The sequence below is a fragment of the Myotis davidii genome, unplaced genomic scaffold (assembly GCF_000327345.1).
Source record: "Myotis davidii unplaced genomic scaffold, ASM32734v1 scaffold346, whole genome shotgun sequence".
In the NCBI taxonomy this organism is placed as follows: Eukaryota; Metazoa; Chordata; class Mammalia; order Chiroptera; family Vespertilionidae; genus Myotis; species Myotis davidii.
Window position 1 is genome coordinate 579,829 of NW_006297386.1, and position 1,863 is coordinate 581,691.

At 37.9% G+C, this 1,863-nt stretch overlaps 1 protein-coding gene and 1 long non-coding RNA gene across 5 annotated transcripts in view; one reads left to right on the top strand and one right to left on the bottom strand.

Moving 5' to 3' along the window:
* The window catches only part of PYROXD1 (pyridine nucleotide-disulphide oxidoreductase domain 1), a 15,766-nt gene that overhangs the window by 8,600 nt on the left and 5,303 nt on the right, over positions 1-1,863 (bottom strand). For both annotated transcript variants that reach the window (XM_015570084.1, XM_015570083.1), the window contains exon 4: positions 1,567-1,640. In XM_015570084.1, the coding sequence (XP_015425570.1) occupies positions 1,567-1,640 (74 nt within the window). The remainder of the gene's footprint in view (positions 1-1,566; positions 1,641-1,863) is intronic.
* LOC107184559 overlaps positions 1-1,863 on the top strand; it is a 10,230-nt gene that overhangs the window by 7,976 nt on the left and 391 nt on the right. For 2 of the 3 annotated variants that reach the window (XR_001515415.1, XR_001515414.1), the window contains exons 2-3: positions 130-301; positions 1,149-1,151. This is a non-coding gene — a long non-coding RNA (uncharacterized LOC107184559). Of the gene's footprint in view, positions 1-6; positions 302-1,148; positions 1,152-1,863 lie in introns of those variants that run through there. The other variant, XR_001515413.1, reaches the window with a different exon arrangement.

The window sequence follows — 1,863 nt, forward strand, 5'->3', positions numbered from 1 at the left end:
TGTAATCAGTTTACCAAGAACATGTAAGGGACAAATATATATACTGGACATCAGGTAAAGTTTCATTACAATAAATATCATTTCAAAGTGTTCAGTTTCTACAACATAGTTATTATTTAATGTCTGCAGGGTCCCAGGAGTGAGAAATGCTTTATCTGGTAATAGTGTAATTGATGATGGATGGATGGTACACAGCTACCATACTGAGAATAGTTGACTTCTTTGGTAACAGACATTTTATGTATTCAAATATTACAGAAGGAATAAGATCAAATGTTGTGAGAATTTGAACATCTTTACAGTAAGAAAGCATTTCATTGTAAATAGTAATAGTATTAAGTTATAGTTTTGGTGATACGTGGAGAAAATTTGTCACGTGTACTAAAAATTTGAAGCCCCCCTTACATCTGTGCCTCCTCCCTTAAGGCCCAGTCTAGTTTTAATGCTCTAGTTTTTCCTCTGCATTTCTCTGCACAGTGCCACAAAATTCATAATTATAATAATAACTGCTATTCCTGGTATTCAGGCAATTGAAGAATTCTTATAGGCTTTCAATGGGATTCATCATCCTCTAAAAAAGAGGGGCAAAAACCTAGTCTGAGAGTTGGAATGGATGAAACTGAGCAAAGGCAGGGCTTGAGCAGATTCCTTATTTTAATATAAACTTGTCCTATCTGTAATTGGACCCAATTTTCTAGTCTGAAAAATACTCATACTATTTCATGTCAGCTATCTGCGGGAAGATAAAATCACAAAGAAAGTGAATTAATGCTCTGTAGACAACAAGAGGAGTCTTCGATGATTTCTGAACTTGAAACACTTTAAAATAATATTTCATATTTACTAATGTGTTCACATAACAGGATGGGTATAAGCAATAAAAAGTGGTGGGGATTATGACTAGAAATTTCTAAAGGTGTACACATTCAGATTCTTTTTTAATATAGTACATGCTTATAAAACATTAGAGTCTCGGTGCATGGATTGTGCACTGATGGGGTCCCTCGGCCTGCCCTGCAAGGGATCGGGCTGAAACCAGCTCTCCGACATACCCCGAGGGGTTCTGGATTGCAAGAGGGCACAGGCCAGGCGGAGAGACCCCACCGGTGCATGATCGGGGCCAGGGAAGGATTGTGGGAGGGCTCCAGGATGTGTCCGGCCCATGTTGCCCAGTCCCGATCAGACCCCAGCAGCAAGCTAACCTACCAGTTGGAGCGTCTGCCTCCTGGTGGTCAGTGAGCATCATAGCTACTGGTGGAACGAAGGCTCGGGCACTTAGCATATTAGACTTTTATATATATTATATAGGATTATATAGGATGGTTCAAATCTAGCCAGTTACCAGTTAATGACCCTTTGAGACCTAAAGCACTGCCTAAACTCATATTTTCTGACAACATTTTTGCAATTATGAATCCCATGAAAGCTAAAAAAAATTAAGTGGATTTCTGTTCTTGAAAATACATGAAAAACAATATTATCTTTGATTTTTAGGATAACAAGATCTTTTCTGGTATGCCAACAATTACATGAATCACAGAGCAATTTTTAAAAATATATACTTACGCTAATTCAAGTGCGATACCACCATTCCCTATGATCATTATTCTTTTAGCATTCGTAAGCTGTTTCTGAAATTCCTATATTAAAAAGAAAATGACACAGGGTTTTGTATAGTGGGCAATAGTGGAAGCAAGAGGCTTCTCTGATAATAAATCTTACTTTCCCACTCTTCTGGGATGCACCCTTCCAATTGATAATACAAATTCTCCTCTACATTTCACCCTACACTGCCTTTACAGCAATGCCTCTCCTGATTTTCCTTGTTTTTATGTCATTAGAGTACTACTTCAGAATTTCAGC